Source organism: Ursus arctos, unplaced genomic scaffold, assembly GCF_023065955.2.
Source record: "Ursus arctos isolate Adak ecotype North America unplaced genomic scaffold, UrsArc2.0 scaffold_9, whole genome shotgun sequence".
NCBI classification, from domain to species: Eukaryota; Metazoa; Chordata; class Mammalia; order Carnivora; family Ursidae; genus Ursus; species Ursus arctos.
In genome coordinates, this window is record NW_026623111.1 from 2,269,445 (window position 1) to 2,292,742 (window position 23,298).

Consider the following 23,298-nt stretch of genomic DNA (forward strand, 5'->3'; position numbering starts at 1 on the left):
GAGTTGGCTCGGCTTGCCAGTTCTGGAAGATGGGTTGGGCACCTTGCCAGGCTCTTTCCCCAGGACAGGGCTCCAGGTTCTGATCCAGGCCTCCCAGCCCAGGTGACATGATGCATCTGTGGCCTTGGGAGGCCTGTTGTATGCCACTCAGCCTGTTCCGTCCCTGCAGCTCAGTCAGAAGGAAGTATCTGGCTTTCACAAGAGCACGCTGAGCAAGGCCATCCCTGTGTCCACTTGGGCCAGATGAGGTGTTGTGGAAAGCCGAGCGTTGTGGTCTGTTATGTGTTGAAATTTAAAATGAGTGTTTATAGCCATTCTTCCATTCCACACAGATCTGTCAAACCCGGCCACCGCCAGGTGGCAGGCAGGGGAGCCCACACTCGGTCCCCGCCTTCATGGACCTTGTGCCCCAGTGCTAACCAGATACACTCGTGCTTCAGTGAGTGCCATCAGGCATGCAGCCTGCTCTCGCTCCGGGCATCAGGCGGGGACGCCGCATTGATAGGAAGCTCTAGCGGCAGCCTCGTACGTGTTCGGCCGTAGCTGGCATCTGTCGGCAGGGGATCTGAGCACACCTGCAAGGAGGCATGGGTCCAGTTTCTGGGCTCTCAGTATGCACACACGGGAGCGTGGCAGCCCGCGGGGTGCAGACCGGACTCTCGGGGTGGAGGGGCATCAGCAGGAGCGTGTGCAGGCGCCGGTCAGGGAAGAAGAAAGGTCCTCGCTGACTGCAGTGCTGTGGTGTCAGAAGAGGGTGCTGAGAAGCTCAGAGCATTTGGCCATGGCCGGAAACGAATGTAACATGGACAGTGTTCTTATGAGTTTCATTTTGTTTTTGTTTTTTTAAACTCTGATGGCACCATCTCAAAGCCTTTCTGCTTATTACTTGACATGACTTGGAAACCCCTCTCTGAGTCATCGGCCCTCACGTGGGGTGGGGACCCTGGGTCTGTGCATTCATCTGCAGGTCCCTGGTGAGGCCGTCGAGGGAGGGGTGTCGTCTGTTTGCTCTGCAGGTCACATTCTAGGACCCAGGGCATCTCCCAACTGGCTTCAGACACAAGGCCTCTCAAGGTGGGGCCAGACTCTGACCTGTGTCCCCTCCTTTTAGGGTCAGGAAAGGGTTCCCCTGTGAAGCCAGAGTGGTGGCACGGATCCTTCCTCAGTTTTTAGACGACTTCTTCCCACCCCAGGACGTCATGAACAAAGTCATTGGTGAATTTCTGTCCAACCAGCAGCCGTACCCGCAGTTCATGGCCACTGTTGTGTACAAGGTGAGGGCACAGGTCACGGGGCCGGGGAGGCTCCTGAGGTAGACCGACCCAGACTCTCCAGAGTGAATGACTTGTACCATCTGGATGTGCTCCCCCAGTGTGGCCTTGCCAGTGGGCCCAGTTCCTCACCTTTGAGAACCAGCCGCACCCCTCTACCCAGTGTGTCTCGGGAGAGTTGTGGCCCCCAACTTTGAGTCTCTCGTCTTTCTCAGGTTTTCCAGACTCTGCACAGCACCGGGCAGTCGTCCATGGTCCGGGACTGGGTCATGCTGTCCCTCTCCAACTTCACGCAGAGGACCCCAGTGGCCATGGCCGTGTGGAGCCTCTCCTGTTTCTTTGTCAGCGCTTCCACCAGCCCGTGGGTCTCAGCCGTGTATCCTTCCTGGGTCCAGGCCAGCGTGCGGTAGCTCCTGCTTACTGGTCCTGTGCACTCTTCTCTCAGCGTCTGGGTTCATGTTTTCTGTTCAAGTTTTTGAAGCCTAATCTTTGTAAGGAACCCAGCTGTCAAATGGCATTTACCTTAAGCCTTGAGAGGGTGCAGCATTGGTAAGGGAACAGAAAGGGGAATGTTTACCACAGTGACCAGGACCGCCAGGAGAGGCGGGGCGGGAGGGGTGCTCCAGGCAGCAGCAGGTCCCTGTGGACCTCCTCCTGCCCGCCCGCCGTCTCCGTGCAGCTGGGTATGTGGCCGATGCTGCTTTTCATTATTCCTGGTCCATTGTGCCTTGTGTCATCCTCTCGGGTGAAAGGCTTAAGTAAAGAGCCAGTTCCCACCCCAGAAATGCTGGCTGCCAAAAGGGGCTGTTCTCCTTTGACAGCCTTCCCCCAAGACGGACCAGAGCCTCTGAGCAGACGGCTGTCCTGGTGCTGGCGGCAGGCCGCGCTCATTGCCTGGGAGGGCCCAGGCTGGGTGGCCATGGCTCTGCCCGCACTCTGCGGGAGCAGGGCCAGTGGGAGCATCAGCGGCCAGCACTATGCAGGGAGCCAGGCCAGGTAAGTGCTGTGGAGTGGAGCCCCTCGTTGTGGGCCTCCCCCAGCCGCTTGCCCGCTCCCCCTGCCTCACCAGGCAGAGCCGGGCGTCCAGCCAGAGGAGCAGTGTCCGTTAGCTGTGCCCGGCTTGGCTGGCGGGAGCCGAGGTGGGAGGCAGCGGCTGCTGCTGCTGCACAGTCCAGGCGCCCTGGCCCCTGCTCCGGGCGGCTCTCGGCCCCCCAACCCCAGGCCTGTCTGTAGACCTGTGTTGGGGAAGGACAGCCTGGTGAGGACGGAGAGGCACGTGTGGGAGACCACTCTTCCCTCACTTGAGCCTTGCTCCCTTAACTCCTCCGCCAGCCTTCCCCATGTCATCAGCAGGATGGGCAAGCTGGAGCAAGTGGACGTTAACCTCTTCTGCCTGGTGGCCACGGACTTTTACAGACACCAGATAGAGGAGGAGCTGGACCGTCGGGCTTTCCAGTCCGTGTTCGAGGTGGTCGCGGCACCAGGAAACCCATATCATCGATTGCTGACTTGTTTGCGGAACGTCCACAAGGTCGCCACGTGCTGAGCGCCCACGCGGGGCAGCAGCACAAGAGCCGGGGGGCCTGCCCGCGCCGGCGTGGCTCCGCACACAGGCCTCCCCTCGAGTCGCGTCACGGCCGGGCAGGCGGTGTCCGGCTCTGCCACGTGGCAGAGGAGCTCTGTGGCAGTGAGGCTGCGTGCAGGGAACATATGCAGTAACGTGGGGTTGAGCCTGAGTCCTTGCGGAGAGCGGGAGCAGCTGTGTCACTAACCCTCTGTGCTGCGGCTAGCGCGAGATGCCAGCTAACCGGCTCTTCCCGTCCTCTCAGCGCCCAGCCTGCTCGCGGTCACCAGGCTACTGCTGCTCTCGCGTCCAGGATGAAGTCCTTGGTCTTGCAGGTTGGCCGTGGGCCCCTCCGCTGTCCCACAGGCAGAAGGTGGCACCAGCAGGCTTTCGGGAGCACTCCCCGGGGCTCTGGCCTGAGGGTCAGGGCCACACCCAGCCCCAGAGAGGAATGCTGTGGTGTGTGCGGGTCCGGGGGGGGGGGGGGCTGGGAACACAACACCCAGCGCCATACTTCCCTTTCTCTGTTTCCTTCTCAGGATTTAAAGTTTAATTATATCAGTAAAGAGATTAATTTTAAGGTACCTTTCTATGCCCGTGTAAAGTATGTGCATTGCCAAGTCTGTGCCGCATGCGACAGCACCTGCGGAAGCTTCCCTGAGCCCGTCCCCTCCCGGCAGCTGCCTGCTCTCTGTCCCGGGGCTCCTCCCACTGGACACTTGTCTTCCTTATTAACACGCCGGCGACGTTCTGTGGCGCACTCCACCCTTTATCACACATTCCCATCTAATAAGAATTTAGGGATGTTTACTGCTCAGGTGTCTGCGTCAGGAATGCACACAGCCACTCTGAGGATTGAAAAGTGCCCTCTCTCCTGTCCCCTGCACAGGCGGCGCTTCTCCGGCCCGCCCGCAGCACCCTCCTCCTCCAGCAGGGACCGCTCTAAAGCTTCCACTCCCCAGTGAGGGACAGCTGTGCTGCACCTCGCTGACAAGGCCAGCCCACCAGGTTGCGGCAGTCTGTTGTGTCCAGTGATGCTGGCCCGCATGTCCTACAGTCCTGACCTGAGCAGAGTCTGGGCTGCAGTCTGCCGAGGGGCCGACTGACCGCTGTTGGGGTCTGCTTCCCATGCCGTCCTTCGTGTGTGTTAGGGCCCAGGCACGTAATGGAGTTATTGTCTGCACCCCTCTTGGTCAAGAGCAAAGCTTAGTGTCTTGGCAACCATTAGAGAAGGACCCAGCACCTCCTCGGCCTCCTTTCCAGCTCAACCCATACACTGGGCCTCCTTTCGGGAGGGTGCAGATCTGTGCCCACTGGACCCATGAAGGAGCTTGGTTGGAAGGAGACAGGACTGGGTCATGCCTGGCTGGCCTGTGGCCCCTCAGAGCCGTGCTTCTCCCCCAGACCCAGGCCACTGGACCAGCTTTCTGTTTCCAGCCCCAAAGTAGCCAAATTGTCCAGTGCACATGCAGCCTGGATGCTCGGGTTGACCTCTGCTGGGCAGAGCTTGTGGTATGTCTACAAGTGGGACTGTGTTTGCTGTGTGACGAGGCCGGCAGCACTGCCTTCTTGGCCCCCAGAGCCGGGTGGTCACATGGTGACCACCACACGGTTAGTTTGGTCGTGAGTTCAAGTGCAGGCGGCGTTTTGGGTATTTCACGTGGTAACTAGAGGTAACTTTGAGGCCCTTTTCCGGAGTCTGTGAAGGGGGAGTTTGGTATATGGTTAGTTGCCCTGATGTCTGGCCAGTACGGGCCTGGCATGCCGCCGCAACACAGCCAGCTGCAGGGCTCACACCAGACTGCCTGGAGACCCCTGAGCGGGCCCCCTGCCCCAGAGCAGCCGTTTCCTCCCTGACCTTGCCTGCCACAGCGGGTTGGGACCTACTGGGTGCAGGGTTTTCCCGCCAGCCCCTGCAGAGGCCCCACTCAGCCAGGGCGTGAGTGGTAGAAATGGGTCCCATGTCTGAGCAGGACTGGAAGGGAACCTTAACAGAAAGTAAGTCACCATTGTCCCCCCACCCCATCTGGGCTCCCATTTCTCTTCCTGCCGTTTACCATAAAAAGCCTGCTAGGATGTTTATGAGTGGGGGAAAGTGCTCCCCCCACTGCCCCATAACCTCCATGACTCTGAGATGGAAGTAACACTGTGAATGTGAGGTTTGGAACTGGTCCCCTCAGGATCCATGTCCCTGGGCTCACCTGCACGTGTCCTCGGTCTTCTCTTGTTTGCCATCGACCCGAAATAGTCTGTTCTTAACAAGGGGGCCTGGGGCCCAGCTCTGGCCGTAGGCGCCGACCAGAGGACTGGCCTGTGTGCTCAGAGAGGGACAGGAGTTGGTGAGCGAAGTCCTCAGCCGGGGAGGGTGGGTGTGTGCTCTGTGCAGAGCTGTAGCTGTATGTGTCTCTCAGTGTGCAAATATGCAAGGCTGCCAGGAATGGCCGTATCAATTCTTTGCAGAAGTTGGCTTTTCTGAGCCCTGCCATGTGGAATTGGTTGAATGGCCAGGATGTCTAGGAACTGTGTCATTGCTCATTAAAATCCTGAGAAAAGGGTCCACACACCTTGCCAGCTCTGCACAAGGAATTAAGACTTTATCAAGTTCTAGAAGTCTCTGGCAAGCAGCATATCATCAATTCAAATGTTGTTGAAAATGCTAATTTGTCAGGTTTGTTTGAGGAGGGGGGTTTTGTTTTCCTCCTGGCGCTTTGAGCACAGACTTGAATGAAACCAGGGTGATGCACGTAGGCAGGCCTTCCCCAGAAATGTGCCTCCCTTCCCCGCTGCCCCCCTGTGGGCTGCAGGCGACTCCTGGCTGCCAGTGCCCCCTCCTCCTGCCCTGTCCTATTTTTGCCAGCAAATGGATCCTTTCTGGAGGATGAATGAGGCAGACGCCTCCAGACACCCTGAATATAGCATCAGAAGGCCCTGCCTCGTAAAGGACCCCCCGCCGCACCCAGGCCCCCCCCTCCATTGCGGGTGTTACTTGCAAGTCCCCAGGGCCACAGGGCGGCTTCTCCGGGGCGCTACAGCGAGCCCTTGTTGTGGGTTCCTTTGGAACGGACTCTGACCAGCAATAACTGCTTCTGGCTGTTGTGCAGACAAAGCTTCCTTCTGCTGTGGGGGCTGCAGTAGGTGGGGCTCTCTGGCATCTGGGGGGAGTGGGATTCATTTCCTCTTGATACTGTGAGCGTCCTTCCCAGCATACGTCCTCACTTTGTGTTGTGTCCTTCCCTCGAAGCCATGGCTCCCGGCCTAGTGACCGTGGGATGGTTCTGTGTCGGGGGCAGGGGGGCAGCAGCAGGGGACCGGCCTTGCTGGAGAGCTCAGGAGGGCTGTGCTGGTGCTGCTGGCCTGGAAGGTTCAGGGGTCACTTTCCCCCGTGCACCCGTCACTTTTAATGCAGTTGAAGGAACCCCCCTCCCCCCGCCCCAAGTGCTTCTGGGAGCACCTGGCCCTGGACAGTCACTGCCGTTTCCCGGTGCAAACTGGGTGGTGACCACCAGCGCTGGAGGATTGTGGCCGTCGTGGACCTGCCGCAGGTGGTTGGGCTCTGAGCTGAGTGGGGCCGCCTGTCCGCACTCGTTGCTACGCGCTGTGGCACAGTGTCCGCAGGGTGTGCGCTCCGGCCACGCCGCCACCGCCATCCCCCCACGCGGGGAGCCAGCAAGGCTGTGAGGGGCACGTCCCGGAGCCCTGGCCCGGACCTGACTGTCCACTTCCAAGAGGAGGGGGAAGGACTGACATGGGATGTGTATTTAAATTTTTTAAACTGCTGCAAACATTGTGTATCTGAATTAAAGGGAAATGACACCACATGCTGCTGTGCGAGGCATGCTTGCTCACAGAGAACCCCCGCGGGGACGCCGGCCCACACCCGGGGTGAGGAAGCAGGCCAGGCGTGGGCTGGCTGGGTGCGTCCCAGAAGCGCCCCACGGACGCGAGCTGCTCAAGTGACATTGCCATCTGGTTGTGCCAGGGCCACATGGTTTGGGTGTTGAATCTCTGGCTCCATGTGTGTCCGGGGCCCTGAGGGGTGGTGAGGGCTGGCGCAGGGCTGGAGGGCTCCTGTGGGCTGGGACCTGGCCACTGAGCTCCCCTCAGGGCCCCGCCGGCACCTGGGCTCTTGAGCTCCTGGCCTGCCCATTCGAGCTTCGAAGTCTGAAGTCCTCGCGGCTCCCCAGAGTCTTGCCTACTCCGCTGAATGGGTGCCGTGCTTCTTAGCTCTGGGCGGCCCCTCCTCAGGAGCCATGGCAGTAGGTGTTGCAGTAATCTTGGGGTGCAGGTGTCCTACCACCCAGCCTGCACAGACCACGCCCCCAGGCGGCGGGCTGCCCTGGCAGGAGGCTGTGTCTACGTTCCCTCCAGTCCTGTGGGTTCCCGTTGGCAGGGCAGCCGCAGAGCCCACACCACGGTGGGTGGCAGACAGGCAAACACGGGCAGCCTAGTCCCTGCCCCTGGGGTAGCAGCGTGCCAGCACACGGACTTCTCCTGGATTCTGTGGAGGCCCCGTGCCACTGCCGTCAGGAGCCATGGCACCGCCTTGCCCTGCACAGGGACCATGGTGGGGCATTCGGCTGCTGGGGCTGGGTTCTCACTTCGGTTGCTCTAAACATTCGATGGGGGTGACTTCAGCTCCCCAAGTGTGTCTTCTCTGTGGTACAATTCCGAGGCCTCCGATGATACCTCTAAACTTCCAGGGCTCTATCCCCCTTCCCAGTGCAAGTGTGGACAGCCAGACCCTGCCTGGTGCACCTGAGCGTACCTGGCCTACCTATTCTTTCTAGAAGGAAGGGTCCCAGAGCCCCTGGTGTGAGTGGGTTTTGCTGTTGCACACACACCCCGCTTACGCTCCCGCCGCTATGGCAGAGACGCTCTCCGTAGAGGGTGAGACCCCGCTGTTCTTCAGAAGAAGCGTCTGAGGCCCTGCTGGGTGTGTTGGAGGCAGCTGACCTTGCCTTCCAGGCAGCCTGGTGGTGCTCAGCGCTGCCGGAGGAAGCATTCTGCCAGGGGCTGGGCAGGGACGTGGGCCTGCTTTGTGGTGTCACCAAGGCTCCTTCCGGAAAGCCATGAGCACGTCCTGCAGCTTCCAGTGATTTGGGGGCCTTAAGAGCCTGGCCCCTGCATCTGCTTGGAGGGCACGTCTCCTCCAGCCTCCCAAGCAGGAGGCTGGGAGGCCACTCCAATGGCCTTCTCCCTGCAGGCCATGTCCTCTAGGGAGCCTGGGGTTCACAGGCCTGAGGGGCACTTGGCGTGTGGGTGGGCCCAGGGGAGCCACTGGTGCAGGGTTGGGGCCTGCCCGCTGAGGCAGAGGTCTGACAGGTAAGGGTCTGGGCTCCCCAGGGTTGTAGGGAAAAGGGCAGTGGTGCCAGCCTGGTCAGCTGGGCTTGCAGCCCGCCCCCACATACCCACCCCCGACGCAGCACTGGGCCGCAGCTCGGAGCTTGCTTCCACTGTGAGCCAGGCCATCCTGGGGCAGTCGTTGCCCCCTTCCATCGGACAGCCCCCACCCTCTGGCCCCGCCCTCCCAGGACTCAACCCTACCGTACTCCCGCACCCCCCCCCCCACATTCCAGGTGCTTCCCTGCCTTTGCCTGGGACGGAGTGTTTCCACAGCTAAACTTGCCTGCCCACTGTGATAGGCTCAGCTCACTGGTGTCTGCTTCTGGCTGGTCCCCGAGGCTCCTCGTGGCCACACCCACTTCCCACCCTGGGCCCCTGCGTCCGCCAGCCTGGCTGGGTAGGCCAGCACACCAAAGTATCTCAGACCCAGCATCAGTTCATGGGGAGACTGAGGCCCACAGGACGTGGCCGCACAGGTGCCCCTGGCCTCCTGCTGAGGTTTGACTACCCCTTCTCCCTGCAGGTACTGCCGGATACCCAGCCCCCGGCCCTCTACCTCCCCGTCCCTCAGAGACTGAGGGTCCCAGCAGGCCATGCAGCTGTGCCAAGGTATGGAGCCCCTCCCCAGCAGGGACAGACAGGGCCCTCCCACCCAGCGGGGCTTGCCCTTGGAGGCCCCACATGAGGGCTCTGCTCCCGGAAGCTCCTAGAGGACTCCCCACTCGGGGTTTCTAGTGCCCACTGAAACCTGAAGACATCTGGAGCCCAGCCTTTTACCCTGACTCCTCTGGGCGCGCTGGCCGGAGGGGAAGCAGGAGGTGCAGAGCCTCCTCTGGGGCCACCTGTTTGCCAGAGCCCTGAGCACAGAGTGACACCCGCAGGCCAGCGGCCACCCCTGGAGGCAGTGGGACCAGCTAGCAACTGTCCTGATGCGTCTTCCCCGTCCCTGGCCAGGCCAGCGTGCTTGTGTCTGCCCTCTCCAGCAGCTCCACGGCCATGCTCCTGCGGCCTCTCCCTTGGGCCCCCACCCCTGTCCCGGGAGGTTCCAGGAGGCAGCCCTGCTCAGCCCTTGGAGCTGTGCTGGGGAAGGCTCTCAGGTGGGGCTGAGAGCCTTTGCCTGAGGACTGGGGCTTCCTGGAGGGTACAGCAGCCCTGAGCCCTCCTGGGGTTTGCTGCCTGGCCAGGTGGCAGTGTGCCTGTGTCCCCAGGTGTCCCCTGAGGCCTGGAGAGGAAGGAGCTCCTACAGGGAGCTGACGGCAGGGCCAGGCCTTGAACCAAGAATCCACTGAAGGCGGAGTAGAGGCCCCTCTGAGCACACACATGTGCCCCTACTGCCCTCGCCCACCGCACTTCCCACTCTCACCCCAGCCCCCCCGCCCCATCCCGGGCACCTCCCGCCCTTCCATCTGATGGATAGTTCCCCATTCCAGCCTCAGCTCTTGGACGCGTGGTCAGGGCTGAGGAGGACCTCTGTTAACCATGGTGATTTTCAGCCTGGACTTCAGGAGCCCCTCCCCTGGGTTTAGGCCACTGCCAGAACCCCACAAATACCAGGCAGGCTCACTGACGGCCTGTGGACCCCAGGGCCTGGCTGGGCTCCTGCGCCTAGGGGGCGGGGCTGGGGCATGTCCAGCAGGTGCGATGGGCTCCTGCAGATAAATCACTGGAGTTCTCTCTCGTAATCCTGAATGTTGATGCCTTTGGGTGGTGCTTTCTCTCTATAGTGCCCATGGGTTCCGGGGCCCTGGTCTCCTGCCCTGGCTGACCCTCCTGCTGACGTCAGCTGGCCAGCCCCAGGGGCCACCTCGGCCCATCCCCAGCCTGGCTCTCAAGCCCACCTTTCTACCACCCCCTACCTTCCCCCAGGGACGGTCATGTTGTCTCACTGCTGGCTCCCCTTTGTGTTTCGGCAAGCGGGCCTTGCTGCCGCCGTGAGCCTGGTTCTTTCTGGAGGCTCCCTCTGCCTTCCTGGTGAGCCAGGCCCATCCCCTGTGTTGCGGTGCCAAACTCACTTTTGTCCTGCGGTGTGCCCTCCCAGCTCCACCGGTGCTACCAGTCTGTGGCCCTGGCCCTCGAGACATGGGGATGAGCCTCTCTCAAGCCCTGGTAGAGACCTGCTGAGGGAGGGTGAGAGTCCCATGGCCAAGGCCCCTGCCATGGCCAGCAGCCACCTTGTCCGCACTGGGGGGCCTCCCAGGAGATCCCAGGAAATGAAGGGGAGGTTGTCCAGACACACAGCAGTTTGCATTAGCTATGTCCTGTGTGCCCTGCCCTGGCCCAGGAGGGGTGACAGGTGTCTTTTACCGGAAACCCGCCAGCCTGTGCTCCTTCAGGAGGACAACACAACACAGGGTCAGACTTGGCTCCAAGCCAGCCCCTTGCCCACAGACTGACCTCACCTCTCCACCCGCTGGGCTTTTCAAATGTAAAATGGGAGTAACCACGAGGATCAAAGTGGACGATACTGTCAATAGCTCTTAAAACAGTGTCCAGTGTTCAGAGAATACTCAAGTTTTTATTTTCTCACTTTTGCAAGTGTTCTGAACCTGGGGTCACACAACTAGAGTAGAAAATAAAATGGCCTGGCTCAAGGTAGGTCCAGTCCGCATGAGGGAAGAAAAGAAGAAGGACCAAAATGCAGTAGGAAGACCTCAGAGAGGAGGTGATGCCAGAATAGGGCTTTGAAGAATGAGTAGGAGTTTGCCAGTAAGTCCAAAGGCAAAGTCTAGGTGATCTATTGGGAAGGGAGGGGCACTACTTAAGATTGGTCTCTTTATTTGTTCATTTCGTTACTCAGCAAGCCTTTAGCAAACCCTTTTCTGTGAGGTACTGGGGATGCGAGAAGCATGCCACCCACCGGGTGGAAGCAGGTCGAGTACAGATGGCACGGAGCCGGGTTGGTTAGGGCTGTGCGGGGGCTGCCCAGGGTGGGAGGGACAGAGAGACACTGCCCGCCCGCTGCCCGCCGCTCTCTGGCCTCAAGAACTGCCCTGTCTTCTCCACTCACCCCACATCATCCAGGCCGGCAAGCAGTCCCACCTTCAAGGAGGGAGACAGGCCATCCTGCCCAGCCTGGTACCGGTGCATTTCCCATCACAGTGTGACACGCTGGCCAGGGGCAGGCCCAGCATGGAGCATGTCAGGGGTAGGCGAGGGTTGGCATGCGTGCATGTGTGTTGCCGCGGGTCCCCGGGGCGTCTCCTCCTGCATCTGTCTCTGCTCTGCGTCCGCCTCTGCACCCTCACCCCTCGCTGCCCACCCTCCTCTCTGTCTTCGCATCTCCCTCTTTGTTTGCCCTGGTCCCTCATTTTGTCCCTCCCTGACTCCCCATCTTGGGCTCTGCCTGGGTCCCTGGGCTGCGTGAGTGGGGCGGGGCTGAGGTGGGGCCGTGGCCCGGACCCCAGCCCTCGGGAGTCCTGCGAGCCCAGCGCGCCAGGCTCCTGATGGGCCGGGGTGGGAGGCGGGGCGGGCGCCTGGGCTGCAGGTTTTGGGTCTGGCCCGCTCGCTGCAATATTGATGGCCCGTCAGGGCAGCCCTGATTCCTGTGCTTTCAGTTAAAAGGTTTCTGTTGTTGTAGCTTATGCAGTTGCTCTGTTGCTATGGAAACGTGACATCAAAATGACGTTTCCCGTTTAAAAGCTTTTAACTAAATTCCTGCCTGTCAGATGTAGGCCCCATTTTGAGCGTGGAGCTGCCTTCCAGGAGTGGGGCTCCTGCCCTGGTGCGCAGGCCGCAGGCCCGCCTGAGTGCGCTCTTTTAACCCCGCAGGTGCCTCCAGCATGGCAGCAGCCGAGGTGCCCGGCTACCTCGTGTCCCCCCAGACGGAGAAGCACCGGCGCGCCCGCAACTGGACGGACGCGGAGATGCGCGGCCTCATGCTCGTCTGGGAGGAGTTCTTCGACGAGCTGAAGCAGACCAAGCGCAACGCCAAGGTGTACGAGAAGATGGCCAGCAAGCTGCTGGAGATGACGGGGGAGCGCCGGCTGGGCGAGGAGATCAAGATCAAAATCACCAACATGACCTTCCAGTACAGGTGGGCTCCACGTGCCGCGCGTCCCCGCGCACCCGCACCCCGCGCCCCAGCTCAGCGCCCAGGCTGCTGGGGCTGCCGCGGCCCCGCGGAGCTGAGTCAGGAAGGCCTTGTGTGGGCAGAGCCCAGCCGCGAGGTGGGGCCGGCACACTTTGTGCCGGCTGCCCTCAGGACGGTGGGGAAGCTGAGGCCCAGCGAGCAGGCCTGGGCGAGCGGTACCCTCCCCCAGGCCCCTGCCATGGCTGCCACCTTCAGGCGGCTCCCACTCGGCGTCCACACACCCTCCCGCCGGCCGGAGCATGGCCGGTTGCCCAGGCGTGCCTCGGCTATGCAGGGAAACTGAGGCCAGGGGTGAGAAGGAGGCTCAGCTCCCAGGCCTGCAAGTCCCGCCTGGTGCTGACGCTCCATCATTTCCAGCAGCCACCGAGCCCAACTGTGAGCGCAGACCCGTAGGCCATGGTCAGGGAGCGGGGTGTGTAGTCGGGCTAATGTTGGAGTACCCAGGAGGCCCCCACTCGTGGGAGGGGACCTGTTTGTAGAAAGAAGCAGTGGGGACCCAGGCCTGGCCCCATATCTGCCTCCACCCTACCCCGCTGTGGCCACCCAGCCCTGGCAGCCTGACAGGAGCTGCTCGGTCAGGACCGCAGACAGGGTTCCCAGGCAGGGGAGCTCTGGCACCCGGCGGGGTGAGGAGCCCGCTATGGCCCCACAGGCCCAGCACCTCAAGGTGTGTGGGAGCCAGGCCTGTCTCCTGACGGCCACTGTGTGCAGAAGGTCCTGGGTGCAGCCAAGGTCACAGGTGTAGACTGGGTCATGGGCATGGCAAGGGTCACGGGCAGGGCAAAGGTCACTGGTAGGGCCAGGGTCGTGGTCAGGCTAGAGTCTCGCTGGGGGGAAGGTCGACCTGGAGCTGGGGGCCATGGGGGGAACAGCAGCAGTGAGAGTGGAGGGGGGCATAGGGCATACTGGCAGGGGTGGGCCTGTCAATGTCCCCGAGAGGGGCGCTGTCCCTGGAGCACGTGCAGGTGCCCGGCCGCGTCCTGCTGTTCCTAGTGGCTGCTGTGAGCAGGGGGCAGAGGTGCAAGTCAGGGCTGGGTGTAGACAGGGCCTGCAGGCTTGCCCTGGGCACCTTGACAGGACCCGCCCTACCAACAGGAGGCAGGGGCCCTACCCCTGCCCCTCCCGGCCTGCAGCTCCCAGCCCGTCTGGGACCTGGAGATGAGCAGAGGCTCCAGGGCCCCTGGCATCCAGTCTGCTCTTTTCAGTTGTTAACTTTTCCTGACTCTTGGAAGAGTAGTTCCAGGGCTGGACCTGCCCGAAGGCCCATCTCCTCCTGCAGCCCCTGCTCCCAGGCAGGCCCAGGGGCCAGAGATGAGGCAGCCACTAAGGGCCTGAAAGCCTCAGTCATAACATAAAGTGTTCAATTCCAGCCACCAGCTCATGATGTGAAGGCTGAGTTGTCCGCAGATGTGTGTGGGTCCCCGGTCCCACGCCCCTCTGTGCCTGGTGAGGGGGCTGCCCATCTGACTCAGTAATTCACGGGCTCTGATTGGTGTCTGGCTGGGTTATCCATTATTTATCCTGAGAGCCTTCTTGAGAGTCCTAGGGGAGGCATTCTGTTCCATTCCTGGAGGTGGGGGATGTGGGCCAAGGAGGCCATAGGAGAGGAGGGTGCAGCCAAGCAGGGGCTGGGCCCTCTGGCAGGGCTCCACTCCAGATGCTGCAGTTTGCTGCTGGAGCTAAGGGCTGCACACATATATAACACTTCAGTTTCCCCTTCCCTGAGGGGGAAACTGAGGCCTAGAGCAGAGGACGGACTTGCCTAAGGCCACGCAGCCTTTAACAGGCGGATGCTTTCATTGCTTGACTAGTTCTTTATCTGTTTCCTCCTACCCACACCCAGAAAGCCTCTCCCAGCAAAGTTTTTTCTTATTTTTTCACTATAGCTCTTTATATATTAAGGTTGTCAGGCTAAGGAAGGCTGAGGGGGTATCTGGGTTCCATGGAGCATGGTCTCTTGGAATACGCTTCAGGGGCCTCCTGTGCGGGAGGCAGGCCTTCCCTCATTTCTCCAAGGAGTAGCCTGGCTTGAGTAGTCAGAATGAGCATGGGGTGGGGGGCGGGGGCGCCTCCGGAGTGGCTGGAGGGGAGCCTAGGCAGAGGCTGGGTGTGGGCCCAGGCACAGTCCTCCACTTCCTGCACCTGGAATCTGTGCAGGCCTCCAGGGTGATGGATGGTCCCAGGCTCGGGAGACAGAGCAGCCATGCCTCTCCCTCTGTGGCCTGTCCCTGGCTTTCTACTGAGGACATTCTGCTTGGCGGATGCTGTTCCTAAGGCTGCCCCCTCCGTGCCTGGCCTCGGCTTGCTGCCCTGAGCCACAGACCCCCTTGCCATCCAGGCAGTCCCGTTTACTGAAGGCACCTCGTTCAGATGGTCAGCTTAGTATTTCCAGTGACCAGTGTGACCAGGGACCCACACTGGCAGGAAGCCCACATCAGGAGGGAGGAGCCATCCGGCCATAGGGGTCTCTGTAGCTTGTGGGCCTCCCTACTTGGGGGGAGCGTGGGGCAGGAATATGGGGGCCACAGACTAAGGCTGAGTCTGATGGAGCAGACAGCAGCCCCCCCAGTTGTGGCCTCCTTCCTGGCCTGGCCAGGGCTGCCCAGCTCTCCTGTAGCCTTGTCTCCTATCGCTGAGCTCCCAGAATTCGGCCACGGCCCAGGGACCTACAAGGCCTGTCTGCAGGGAAGGGCAGGACACAGGGCTGGGCCGGGTTCTGGCCCAAGGTGGGCAGAGCTATGCTGTGCACACCCTTGGCCCCGGAGTCTAAGTAGGGATGGGGAATGTCAGGTCCAGCCCTGCTGCCTCCTGGTACCTTCATCCAAGAACGTTATCCAGTCGGTTTGCTGTTTGCCAGGAACTGGGTATTGTCTTATTAAATTCTCCCTAGAGCTTGTGAGGAGTTTCCTTTGCTCATCCCCATTTTACTGATGTGAAAATGGAAGCTCAGAGAGGTTAATGAACCTTTCCAAGGTCACACAGCAAAGTGGTGGAGATGAGACACAGCTCAGATCTGTTGGATGCTGAAGCCTGCACTCTTAACTCCTGTCGTTCTCGTCTCTAAGACGTTCTCTTTAGAAAAGCAGATTTCCTGTATTGTGGTATCTTCTGTTTGCATTATATGATGCTTAGAGTAATATTTCATTCCTGTGTTCGCCTGATATATTTTATTATTGCTGGTTTACTTACTTAAAAGCAATATTTGTTCCTTGTAGGGAGTTTAGAGACTACAGACCAGCAAGGACAGAAACAGTACAACACAGCCCAGGGCCCCAGCACTCACAGACGACCTTATTCATATTTGGGGCATGTGCTTCTAGTGACCACCGCGGGGCAGGTCCCCAGCCTGACTTCTTTCCATGCCTCCTGTCACCTTGGCCCTGGAGCCTGGCCAGTGTTTCTGGGGAGGCTGTCCGGCCAAGAGTGGTTCCCTGGGGCCCCCGCGCCCCTGAGCACCCCTCAGCCTAGGGCCAGACAGGAAGGGCCGGGAGCAGCTCCATTTCTCACCCTTGGCTCTTGTGTCTCTCGTTTCAGGAAATTAAAATGCATGACAGATAGCGAGTCCGTCCCGCCCGACTGGCCCTATTACCTAGCCATTGATAGGATTCTGGCCAAGGTCCCCGAGTCCTGTGATGGCAAACTGCCGGACGGCCAGCAGCCGGGGCCCTCCACGTCCCAGACCGAGGCGTCCCTGTCGCCGTCTGCTAAGTCCACCCCTCTGTACTTACCGTATAACCAGTGCTCCTACGAAGGCCGCTTCCAGGACGATCGCTCCGACAGCTCCTCCAGCTTACTGTCCCTTAAGTTCAGGTAGTGTGTGTCTTCCTTCCCTGCCTCCACCTCCAGCAGGGGCCAGGAGCCCGGCGGCCAGAGAAGGGGCTGGGAGCGGTGAGGGGCGGCGGCTCTCGGCTCCCTGGCTGGCTGCAAAGGCCTAGGTGGTACGCGAGGGCCTCCAGGGACAGGGAGGCCTCAGGCGGGGAGGCCTCAGACCAGGCTAGCCTCAAACAGGGAGGCCTCAGACGGGGAGGCATCAGACGGGGAGGCCTTAGACAGGCTGGCCTCAGACAGGGAGGCCTTAGACAGGGAGGCCTTAGACAGGCTGGCCTCAAGCAGGGAGGCTTAGACGGGGAGGCCTCATACAGGGAGGCCTAGGATGGGGAGGCCTCAGACGGGGAGGCCTCAGACGGGGAGGCCTCATGCAGGGAGGCCTCAGACAGGCTGGCCTCAAACAGGGAGGCCTCAGACGGGGAGGCCTTAGACAGGCTGGCCTCAGACGGGGAGGCCTTAGACAGGGAGGCCTCATGCAGGAAGGCCTCAGGCAGGCTGGCCTAAGACAGGGATGCCTCATACAGGGAGGCCTCAGACGGGGAGGCCTTAGACAGGCTGGCCTCAGACGGGGAGGCCTTAGACAGGCTGGCCTCAGACGGGGAGGCCTTAGACAAGGAGGCCTCAGACAGGGAGGCCTTAGACAGGGAGGCCTCATGCAGGGAGGCCTCAGACAGGCTGGCCTCAAACAGGGAGGCCTCAGACGGGGAGGCCTTAGACAGGCTGGCCTCAGACGGGGAGGCCTTAGACCGGGAGGCCTCATGCAGGAAGGCCTCAGGCAGGCTGGCCTAAGACAAGGAGGCCTCATACAGGGAGGCCTCAGACGGAGAGGCCTTAGACAGGCTGGCCTCAGACGGGGAGGCCTTAGACAGGGAGGCCTCAGACAGGGAGGCCTTAGACAGGGAGGCCTCATGCAGGGAGGTCTTAGACAGGCTGGCCTCATGCAGGGAGGCCTCAGACAGGGAGGCCTCATGCAGGGAGGCCTCAGACAGGCTGGCCTCAAACAGGGAGGCCTTAGATGGGGAGGCAGGAGGTATTGAAGTGCAGGCCGTCATGTCCATAGTCTGGGTTCATCTCCCGGTTCCATCACTTTCTAGCTGTGTGGAAAGCCCTTGACCTCTCTAGGCCTCAGTCTCTCTCTGTAAAATGGGGATAAATCAGCACTTTGTCTGAGGATGGCTGGGAGTGTCACAAGAGAGAAGGGTGGGGCCTGGCACATGGAGGAAGACAAAGTGCCCCACCCCCCCCACCCCCAGTTTCTGGCTCCTGGGCTCCCCATCACCCCCAAGCAGACCCTGCCCTGGGGTCCTCCTCCTCCTTGCCCTGGCTAGGCTGGCTAGGAGTGTGCTCCTCGGCGGGTGGCAGTGGGTGTGCCTGTCCCCTCTGCTCTCCTTCCCAGACATCCTGCCAGGCCAGCATGGGCTGCGTGAACCTGCCCTCAGGATGCCCACAGACAGGCACACAGGAGGCACAGCCCGTGGTGTGGAGGCCCGGGGAGCCAGAGGAGGGATACTGGGGGTTGGCTTTCAAAGGTGAATAGGAGTCGGCCGGTTGGGCAGAGAAGGCAGAGAGCAGGTTAGAGTGCGGCCCTGCCTCTCCCTCAGCTCTGGCCTTCAGGTCTGTCAGACAGGGGAGAGATGAGGAGGGTCTGGGGGAGTCTGAAATCAGGGGCTGCAGTTCAGTTTGTCCAGCGCCCCTTCCCTGGAGGGGATTTCTCAGCAAAGACCCCAGACAAGAATGCCTTTGTGACGGCCAGACGGAATCAGCTGGAAACCTGAGGTTTATGGCCAGGTGTTTCCGTGGATTGACCCGGTTCCCAGACTCACTGCTGCCCCAGGCACGGCACCAGGGCTGGGACATGGGAGCCACTCTCCTGCCCCTGAGGTTGGCTGGGGCGCCGTTCTGCTGTGAAGCACAGGGCCCAGACGAGGGGACTGGCAAGGCCTTGGCAGGACCGGTGCAGTGTGACCAGTTAGACCAGGGATGCTCCCCGCCCCGCGGCAGGGAACACAGGGCATGGCCGCGGCGCAGGCTGCCTTTGCCTCCCTGGACCCACCAGAGGTTCCGGTCCCGGGGAAGAAGCCACAGCACCCCTCCCACCCAGCCCCCCTGGTCTCTGCCCCGGTGTGGCCACTGCCCCTGAGCCCCCACCCACCCCGCTCAGTGGATTCGGGGGCGCTCTTGTGGCAAGGTGTACCCCCCCCCCCCACGGCCCTGTGAGCCAGGTCAGCGGCTTGCCTCGAGACCCGCAGGGCGGCGTTGCCTGTGGCCCCCGCGGCCCCCTCGCCATCACGGCGGGAGGGCGGCAGCCGCTCCTCACCAGCTGCCCGGGGCCTCCCGTTCCCACTTGTCCACTGAGGTGGTTGGGAGAGTCAGGCGGGCGGAGCCCTGGCTCCGCGGCCCGCCGTCCACACGCCGGCACTGTCCTTCCAGGTCGGACGAGCGGCCCGGGAAGAGGCGCAAGGGGCAGAGCTGCCACCTGCAGAAGAAGAAGCTGCGGCTGCTGGAGGCCATGCTGGAGGAGCAGCGCAAGCTGAGCCGCGCCATGGAGGAGACGTGCCGGGAGGTGCGCCGCGTGCTGGACCAGCAGAACCTGCTGCAGGTGCAGAGCCTCCAGCTGCAGGAGCGCATGATGGGCCTGCTCGAGAAGATGATCGCCAAGTCCAACGTGTAGGCGGCGGGCGGCCCTCCCAGCACGGAAGCCCCTCCTCGGACGCAGGCCGGGGACGCCGGGCTCCTCTGGGGCGATTCCCCGGTCGGAACCCCTAGAATCTGTTCTCCAATGTCGTCACCATCAATGATACTTGAAATGGCTTTTGATAGTAAATGTGTAATTTTTCATGACTCCCTGGAAGCAGAGTTCACTTTCTCAGCTCAGAGGGAATGCACCGGGTTGGTCTGTTCCCCAAACAGAAGCGAACGGAAACGGGCTAGTGGCAGCTTTGCGCCCGTAACAGAAACTCTCCGGAAGGGGAGACGGCTGTCTGGTCCCGCAGCGGCGTCTGCAGTGTCTTTCCGAGCTAGCCTCTGACACCGGGCGAACCCCTGAGAGTCCACGGCCCTCTCCTTGGAGCCCCAGATCTTCCGACTGCCTCCCTGCAAGAACGCTAACAAAGCAAGGACGGCGGCCCACATGCGTCATCCTGTTCGGTCTTCTAGGCCCGGGGACGTGGCGCTGAGGAGATGGAGATCTGGCCTGGCGCACTCATGCTCCAGTCGGGGAGGCAAACAAGCACAGAGGGAAATGACGTGATAGCAGGCTGTGGTCCGTGCTGCACAAGGGGAGGCCGCGCAGGAGCAGCCCGCAGGAGCAGCCCCACGGCTGGCCCACAGGGGCACGGGAAGCTGTTGGTGCTGCGGTGGCTGTGGCGCTCTGGATCGGGACCCGCGGCGCAGGGACGGGCTCTGAGGTAGAGCTCACCTCCCTGCCTTTGCCCTGTCACCAGGAGGAAGACCTTTCCAGATACTTCTCTGCTGAATTCTTCCTAAATCTTGTTGGCCACTTGGATTTTGGTCCCTGGCTGCAAGGGACGAAGGGCTCCCCGCCTGGGACCAGCATTTTGCTGCCCATGCAGCAGGGTTCTGAGGCGACATGGCAGGTGACGTGGTGTGACTTACGATCTAGAAGACCTCCTTCTGGCTGCTCCTGAGCAGACCTGTGGCGGGTGGGGTGAAGGCAGACATCCTGCTGGGAGGCTGTCACGGTCATCCCGGTGAGACTGACCAGCTCCTCTGATGCGCCAGCGGTCCTCGAAGTCAACCGCCCGTGCTCGCCCAGGTGGGGCTGAGGCCAGCCCCGGGCCTGCTGCTGCGGTGGGCGAGAGGCTGGGCGGCCGTGGAGCCCAGAGGGGCAGGACAGCCCCGGCTCAGCCCCCTCGGGGACCTCCCCAGGCACATGCCGTGGACTCCAGCGACGCCACTTTGGGATGGAGGGCAGTCCGGTGAATGCACAGCAGGCGGTTCTGCTGAAGTGTGAACTCGCCAATTTCTGCTGAGCCAGGCAGTGTTCCCAGCAAGGCCAGTGTCAGCTGGCGACACGACGCCCCTGAACCTGTGCTGGGGGGCACGCACGGAACGAGCCCCCTGCAGAGGAGACCTCGGCATCGTGTGCTGAAGCCCCGAGCTGGGGGCTGGCTTCAGGCACAGGAACCCAGCTGCCTCTGAGACAAGATGCCCCGGTGAGAACTCGGTTGTTTGACAGACGCTGGGCTGGGCCTGAGGCTGCTGCATGCAGCCCCGTCAGAGGGGCCGTGCCCGAGCGTCACCGAGGTGGTGACAGACTGCGGCTCTAAGTGACACGGGAGCTCCTCGCCTTGACTGTCCTGGTGTTCCTGGAGCCGTGGCCGTGGCACCCAGTGTTTCCATAGTTGCAGTATATTATGTAGCATTTTTGCATTTGTACTTAGAGGCCATTTGCACTATTATTTTCCCAGCTGTTTCTGAGTGTGGGGTCAGTGCTCGCTCTCTCCACATCTCACCGAATCGGTGCTGCCACGCGCTCCATCGGGCTGGAGCGGAACTGGTGAGGTCAGGCGGAGGTCAGCCGCAGGGCTGCCTGCGTCGTACCCTTCGTGCACAGCGTGTCCGTAGCGAGTTTCTGATTTCTTCTGTAGTTACCGGTCCGTTAAGGGGGGAAGGTGGCTACATCAGTAAACGCTAAGCTCTTTGGTAAGATCCATCAAGACAACCTGTTAATACCAAAAACTGAAATCGGGAACCAGACGAATGTGCTTGCTTTCACCTTTATCGTTTAACGGCATTTTTAGCTAATACATTCAGACAGACAAAGTAAGCCGAATAAAAGAAAGGAAAATTACCTTTATTTTCAGATGATATTTTTATATTCCCAGAAAGCAGATATACAAAAGGTCAAGAGCTCTTTAAACCACCTTGACCCTGTGGATTATGAGAATGGAATATTCCGTTCACAGTCATGATTGAGAACTGCAGGGAATCTATGAACAAGTTTAACCAGGAAGGTCCAGGATCGACATGAAGGAAACTACGTGGTTTTATTGTAAAATCTGAAACTGAGTGTGTGGAGAAATCGCACACTCCTAAAAGCTCCAAAGTAAAGTGTCATCATTTTATTAATGTGATTCCAACAATATTCTCAATAACATTGTGGGTTTTTGTTTTGAAATGGATGAAAGTACTTTTTTTTTTTTTTAAGTGGGCCCCGCACCCAGCACAGAGCCCGACTCGGGGCTGGAACTCACGTCCCTGAGATCATGACCTGAGCTGAGATCAAGAGTCAGATGCTTAACTGACTGAGCCACCCAGGCGCCCTTGAGGAAAGTATTTTTAAGTTCAAATGAAAAAGGAATGAGGCGAAGGGTCTGAGGACAAAAGATGGAAGGAGACCCGCTGGGCCTCATGTGGCACCGGGAAATGCAGAACAAGACGCGAGCATGCCATCTTGGTGTGCCGTCTGTCAGGGTCAGAGCGGGAAAAACGTCAGGAGACAGAGAAGCTCAGACCCTGCAAGGGGCAGTGGAAGGTGCCACAAGCCGGCCAGAGCAGTGGGGCCTCACCCACAGAGCTGAGGACGCTGCGCACGCTGATCAGCGCCCTGGGGCTCTGGCCTTGGTGCTCGCAGGGCCCTCCACGCTCCAGGAGTGACTGAAGATGTCACACTTGTGTTCCTGTGGGTCCTAACTGCTGATAGGAACCCAAGACTTGAAAATTACTCATTTCAAAATAACAATAAACCCATTACTTGTTGACATGAACAACAGTTGCATGAAAACTACGTTCTCCCAAACAAAAGGATTTCACGAGAAGAGGGGATTGTGTTACATGCGCTCAGATCTCTGGCTGGAGAGAAGGCAGTGGGCTGCCATGACCGGCTGCAGCGGGACGTGCGATGTCAGTGGGAGATCCGGCGCCGCACGGATAGGTGTTTGGAAAAGAAAGGGATCTTTTACTGACATGGCGGGTGGCTGGGGACACCCCTACCGGGGCCCCCGGCCGTGCAGGCCGGCCACAGCGTGGACTCAGCCGGCGGTGCTCCCAGAGCCATGTGCGTCGGCCGTCCGTCCGTCTGGTACCTGGGGGGTCCTCCTGCGCTTCTGTAACACGGGGCGCTGGGTGTGTGGGGCGGCCTGTCTTCTGTGCTGACGCGCGCCCCACACCCGCAGAAATGCGCTCTCGCCGCTCTCCCGGCGCCCCCTCGGCAGCGGAGCCATTCCCGGGGCAGCTTGTCAGCCTCGTGGCCCTTTTGTTCTGATCTCCGCCCGCAGCTGGAATTTTGGCACTGGTCACATGACCACACGAGCTGTTTCCCCGCGGGGACAGCTGTCCGCCAGGCGCCCGAGTCCCTTCAGGTGAAGAGCGTGTCCGCGTGAAGAATGTGTCCAGCTGTCCTTCTGCCGGCAGCGCAGCGCTGGTGCCCGGGCTGCTCCCCAGACGGTGTCGCACTGAGGGGCAGGGCAGGGGTGCGTCACGCAGAATATTAAAAAGATGTGTGCCCAAGGGCCCAGATTTAATAAAATCAGTACGTTTTACTGCCGCGTTGGGGATGCTCTTAAAGGAAACTGGTGTTTTTTTGTGGAGGGTGCGTGGTGGGAGGGACGTGGACGGCTGGCAGGGTGTTTGATGCCCGTCCTGATTCTCACCGAGACCTCGCTGTTCGAGCCGGCGCTGCAGATGCCAACACACTGAAGACAGCCAAGGGCGTTTTCCTTCTGTAACAGTCGTTCGGGGCTCAGGGACCCTCGGAGGCCCGCAGACCACTGTCCCTTCGGGGGAGGCCCCGGCACGTGTGCAAGGCAACGGGACGAGAATATGCACGGTGGTCTTATTTGTAGCTGTGCCTCCTGGAAAGTTCCAGAGTGTCCCGCCGCCTGTGTGCGTCCTCCCCCCACCCCAACAGCCCCCGGGAGCAGTGTCCCCCAGGAGAGCCCAGAAGGAGGCCCTGCCTCCCTCCCTCTAACCGCTGTCCTGCTGACCACCTGCTGTGTGCCTGGAGCAGGGGAGTCGATGGGGGGTGGGGAGACCCCCCCCAAACAAAGAAAATGGGTTCTTGGCTGGACGGTTGGCGCTTCAGAGAGAAACCGCGCCAGAGGGGCTGCTGGAGCCCAGGGCTGTGCTTTGGGATGCACGAGACCCGGCAGAGCCCATCTGGGGCGGGAATTGGGTGAGATGGGAGCCCGCGCTCTCCCGCCGGGGACGTGGGGTCAGCGGGGGCTTCCCGGCCTCCATCA

General features: G+C 60.8%; 2 protein-coding genes across 2 annotated transcripts in view; both read left to right on the forward strand.

Moving 5' to 3' along the window:
- The window catches only part of HTT (huntingtin), a 135,269-nt gene extending 128,616 nt beyond the window's left edge, over nucleotides 1–6,653 (forward strand). The window contains exons 65-67 of the mRNA XM_026486044.4: nucleotides 1,112–1,274; nucleotides 1,487–1,647; nucleotides 2,604–6,653. Of these exons, the coding sequence (XP_026341829.2) occupies nucleotides 1,112–1,274; nucleotides 1,487–1,647; nucleotides 2,604–2,817 (538 nt within the window). The 3' untranslated portion in view covers nucleotides 2,818–6,653. The remainder of the gene's footprint in view (nucleotides 1–1,111; nucleotides 1,275–1,486; nucleotides 1,648–2,603) is intronic.
- Nucleotides 6,654–8,771: 2,118 nt separating this feature from the next.
- Nucleotides 8,772–22,624, forward strand: MSANTD1 (Myb/SANT DNA binding domain containing 1). The gene is made up of 4 exons (XM_057309530.1): nucleotides 8,772–8,787; nucleotides 11,947–12,211; nucleotides 15,803–16,078; nucleotides 18,527–22,624. Exons 1-4 carry the CDS (start codon nucleotides 8,772–8,774, stop codon nucleotides 18,765–18,767), a joined length of 798 nt encoding a protein of 265 aa, XP_057165513.1. The 3' UTR covers nucleotides 18,768–22,624.
- Nucleotides 22,625–23,298: the final 674 nt, after the last annotated feature.